At 63.5% G+C, this 4694-nt stretch overlaps 1 protein-coding gene across 1 annotated transcript in view; it reads right to left on the bottom strand.

The window, feature by feature from the left end:
• Nucleotides 1–1669: 1669 nt before the first annotated feature.
• The window catches only part of LOC116853467, a 10071-nt gene continuing 7046 nt past the window's right edge, over nucleotides 1670–4694 (bottom strand). Inside the window, exons 5-6 of the mRNA XM_032834576.1 lie at nucleotides 3051–4120; nucleotides 1670–2524 (exon numbers count right to left, since the gene is read on the bottom strand). Of these exons, the coding sequence (XP_032690467.1) occupies nucleotides 1670–2524; nucleotides 3051–4120 (1925 nt within the window). The remainder of the gene's footprint in view (nucleotides 2525–3050; nucleotides 4121–4694) is intronic.

Raw genomic sequence — 4694 nt, 5'->3', positions numbered from 1 at the left:
AAGGAGACCACCGCCTCCCAGGCCTCTTTGCTCCCGACCATAGCTTTGACTACGGCCGGGAGCGAGAGGTCGCCGCCAACCACTGCGATCAGGGCACCGCGATCGGCAGCCCACGCCTGGCATTCGGCCAGGGTGTGCTGCGCGGTGTCCCGATCGGCCGCACAGTGGTGGCACTGCGTCGTACGCTCTTTCCCTATTCGACACAGGTACTCACCGAAGCAGCCGTGCCCGGTGAGCACCTGTGTCAGGTGGAAGTTTAACCCGCCGTGGCCCCTGTCCACCCACTCGAGGAGACAGGGGCGGATGGCCTCTATGGTCCGCCTACCCGGTACATTGGGCCCCCCGAGTTGCCTTTTCCAGCGTCGGAGGGCCCTACACCGGGCCAGGGCACGGATCCGCCCTATGGTCCCGGCCGACAGAACTTCACCCTCGTCGCGGAGCCTCCTCAGACGGGTGTACGTGTCAGCGTACACCCTAGCGAGGAGGTCCGCTGGGATCATGCCGGCCAGGACCGTGACGGCTGCATGCGACACGGTCCGACAAGCGCGGGTGAGACGGTTGGCCATGACGCGCTGGGCGCTATTGACTAGCGCCCTGATGCGTCGGCTGGCCCCATCTTACCCGCCCACACCGGGGCCCCGTATAGGGCCATTGAGTGGACCGTGTTGGCATACAGCCGTCTCACCATCGTTTTTGGACCACCGAAGTTGGGCAGGAGACAGGCAAGCGCGCCCGCCATCCTGCCCAGCCTGGGGCTAAGTCGTTCGAAGTGTTCGACAAAGCCCCAGGTTCCATCCAGGGTGAGGCCCAGGTATTTCAGCGCGGGCCCCACCGCAACGAGGGTATCTTCCACCATGATGTGGGCCTGTGGGGGTGGCCCCTCGGACCGAGCGTGCAGGAATAGCGCTTCGGTCTTGTTGGGAGCCACCCTCAGGCCCAGCGCCCGAATAGAGCGTACGACGCACTCGACGGCCACATTGGCTTGGGCCGTCGCTTCCCCCCAGTCGGTGCCCCCGGGCAGCACTAGCGTGTCGTCTGCATAGCAGACGACTGTGCTGCCCAGGGGAAGGGCTATCCTTAGGACGCGGTCGTATGCGAGGTCCCACAACAGGGGCCCCAAGACGGACCCCTGCGGGACCCCGCACCGCATGCCCCTTCCGCGCTGGAGTCCGTCTCGGTCGACGAACCCCAGAGTCCTCTCCCGAAAATAGGCCCGGACAATATGGACCAGGTAGAGGGGAAAGCGGTGATATCGCATCGCCTCCTCTACCCGGTCCCAGGGGAGGGAGTTGAAGGCATTTGTTATGTCTAACGAGACTGCCGCAACTACCCTCCCCTCCTCCGTCTCGGCCTCCGCGAAGGCCCTCACACGGAGAATGGCGTCCACCGTGGAGCGGCCAACGCGAAAGCCGAATTGAGCGTCGATCAAGTCCGGGCCCTCCAGGGAGAGGTGCCGGACGATGCGGGCCACCACGATTCTTTCGAAGAATTTACTCACCTCGTCCAATAGGCATATGGGCCTATACGCGAAAGGTGTGTCCAGGGGCCGGCCCACCTTAGGAATGAGGACCAGCCCCGCCCTTTTTCACCGACTGGGAAAAATACCCGTCCTGAGGCATCCGGTGAATATGTGCCTCAGGCGGGCCCCGACATCGGCCAAGACCAGGGCCTATGCTCGACCCGGGACCCCGTCCGGTCCAGGGGCTTTTTTCGCCTCGCCGAGCCGGCGGGCAGCCCGGGTCATCTCGTCCCCGGACACCTCCCACTCCTCGTTCCAGTCCGGCGGAGGACCCTCGTACGGAAGGGGCGGTGGCCCCTCCTCCGGGAAGAGGGCCCCCACCACATTATCGAGGAGTGGGGGTTCGAGAGTTTCCGTCACCGGGGGCGCCCAAGATCGTAATCTTTGCAAGATTATTCTGTACGGGCGCCCCCAGGGGTCCTTGTCCAGGGACTTGAGCATGTCCTCCCAGGACCTGGCCTTGGCCTTCACAATGGCTACGCGCAGTGCTTTACGTGCGGCCCGGAAAGCCCTGCGCGCCGTCGTCGCCTCGGCGACGTTCCCCGCCCTTCTGGTCCGCTGCATACGTCTTCTGGCCTGGACGGAGGAGCGCCTAAGTTCGGCTATCTCCTCCGTCCACCAGTACGCGGACCTGAAGGGCGTGGGGCGAACTCGGGGCATGGAGGCGTCGCACGCCCTCTCCATGTCTGCCCCGAGTTCTTCCGCCTCCTCCTCCACATCGTCCGGGGACAGAATGGGTCGAGGAGGATCGTCTCCCCGAACCCACTCCGCCGCGGCGATGAACGCCTTGAGGGCGTCCTCGTCCAATTTACGGAGGGCCCATCTGCCGGGCCGCCCGCGCTCCCTTTCCCGGCGGCGCCGGAGCACCTCGGGGGAAATGGCGGAGAGGATCACCTCTATGTAGAGATGGTCGCAACCAGTGTCGATCCCCTCCGCCACCCTCCAAACCCCCACCGCGCGCACCGCAGGGCCATTGACCCATGTGAGGTCAATGATAGATTTGCCCTGCGGGCGCACGCAGGTGCTCACCGAGCCTTAATTGAGAAGATCAAGGCCGTTCGACGCCGCCCAGGCCTCGGTGAGCCGACCACGATGATTGGTGACCGGAGAACCCCACGCGCCAGATTTGGCGTTGAAGTCCCCGGCCACCACAACAGGGTGGGGGGCACACCGTCTAATGACCCCCGCCACCCTGTCAAGATGCTCCTCGTAGTCGGCCCCCGTCCACCTTGGGGGAGCGTAAAGGGCGACCACTACTAGGGCCCCCCACTTCACCGCCACCAGGAATTCCTCGGCCTTTATGAGCGTCGGCCGGGAAGATTCCTGGCAGCTCCTCCAGTAGGCTGCGACCGAGCCCCCCGGAATCCCGAACCACCGAGTGTCGTCGGCCGGGATCCGGTAGGGCTCGGACGCCACGCCCAGGCCTGCCCCCCGCTCAGCGAGCGAGTGGAGGAACAGGTCCTGGGCGATCCTTGTATGGCCTAGATTGGCCTGGAGGAGTTTAGTCGCCATTTAGGGGCGGCAGATTTACCTCCTCCAGGACGACCACCTCATTAATAGCGGGGGCTACTTCCTCCCCCGTTCCGCCTCTCTCCTCCGTCGCCGGGGGAGTCTCCTCCATCTGCACCTCCATGATAGCCTCTGGGGCCTCGGGTGCAGATGGGCGAGCCGTCTCTGCTTTGAGCCCCCTGGGCTCCCTTCTCGCTCTCGGGGGAGGGTCCACTTGACCCATCCCAGATGACCCAGCCGCGTTTTCCTGGGATCGCTGCTGGCTTTCTTCCTGGTGGGATTGGGAGGTGGGCGAGGTTCGGGCATTCCCCGCCCCTTTATTCTTCCTCCCTTTCCCCTTCTTTTTTTGGAGGGCCGTACAAGCCCCTCCTCCCAACCTGTGGGCCACCACTTTCTCGGCCGTGGAGCACACCGGGCACGATAGTCGTCCGGTGCACTCCGCGGCTCGATGACCCGGGCCGCCGCAGCGGTAACATAAGCCGGAACGGTCGACTTTGCTGCGGCAGTGCTGACGGACGTGCCTCTCTTCCAAACAGCGGAAGCATTGCAGGGGCCTAGCCGCCAGCACCTCAACCCGAGACATACCCCAACCTACCTGAATGCGACCCGCCTCCGCGACCTTTTTGGCCACGGCGACGGGGCACCGCACCCAGGCAGTCCCCAGACTGTTGGGGGCTCTCCTTACATCCCCCACATTAATGTCGGAGGAGTCCCCTCCCGAGGCGTCTGCCACGGCCGCTGCTATGTCCGCGACCGTGACAGAGTCCTCCAAGTTGTGTAGGCGGACCTCTGCCTTTTTTGAGGGACGGTCCACCCTGACCCCCTCCTCTCCAGTCAGCGCCACCCTAAGTCTACTGGCCAGGGTGTCGGTTAGTTTGTCCCCCTCCGGGCCAGGGACCTCAAGCAGGAGGGCCCCGGTGATGGCCCTCTTGCACCTGAGGTTCTTTATCGCCAGCTCATAGAGGGGGACCTTGCTCCTGGCGATGCACATCACCTCGCTGTACTTGCCAGCTGGACAGGTGATGCACACCGCCGCGGACGTTGGCGACTTTAGGCGCGGAACACCCTTCCCTCCCGTTACCCCAGATGGATCTGTGGGGGGTTTCCCACTCCCGGTCCCTTTCCTGGATTCCGGGGGTGGACAGTTGCCCCCCTCCTTCTTCGCCTTGGCGGGTTGGTTTTTCCCGGCAATAGGGGAAGGTTTAACCCCCCCTGAGGTTGGTTGGGTCTGCCTGGCTCTCCTGCCAACCACCTTGTAACGGGACACCCTGTCCCGCTACGTTTTGTTACCTCCTTTTTCCGTTCCGTTTCTTCTTTTTTGTTGTTTTTCCTTCTATGCTATCATGTATATAATCATCTCATGTATATAGTTGGTTTTTCGTTGAGTTATAATGTTAAATATATCGTTAGACACCGAAGATCCGCGCCTAATCTCTCCCCACCCCTCCCGCCTTCGCGAGTCACGAGGAGCCTCGGCGCGCGTTAACTCGGCGCGGCGCCGCTACGTGGCGCCGGCCGGACACCGCGGCCGCTTCTCGCGGTTAAATATCGTTAGCCGCGCCGATATAACGAGGCCGCTCGGGCGCCAGAGGGAGAAGTCGTCAACCGGTCTCTTACCCGAGACCGGTCATCCAGGACGACACCATCCTGGTGATACGCTGTTAAC

Source organism: Odontomachus brunneus, unplaced genomic scaffold (genome assembly GCF_010583005.1).
Source record: "Odontomachus brunneus isolate Ranch 3 - 2012 unplaced genomic scaffold, Obru_v1 Obru_scaffold_328, whole genome shotgun sequence".
In the NCBI taxonomy this organism is placed as follows: domain Eukaryota; kingdom Metazoa; phylum Arthropoda; class Insecta; order Hymenoptera; family Formicidae; genus Odontomachus; species Odontomachus brunneus.
This window is presented reverse-complemented; position numbering and strand designations above follow the sequence as displayed.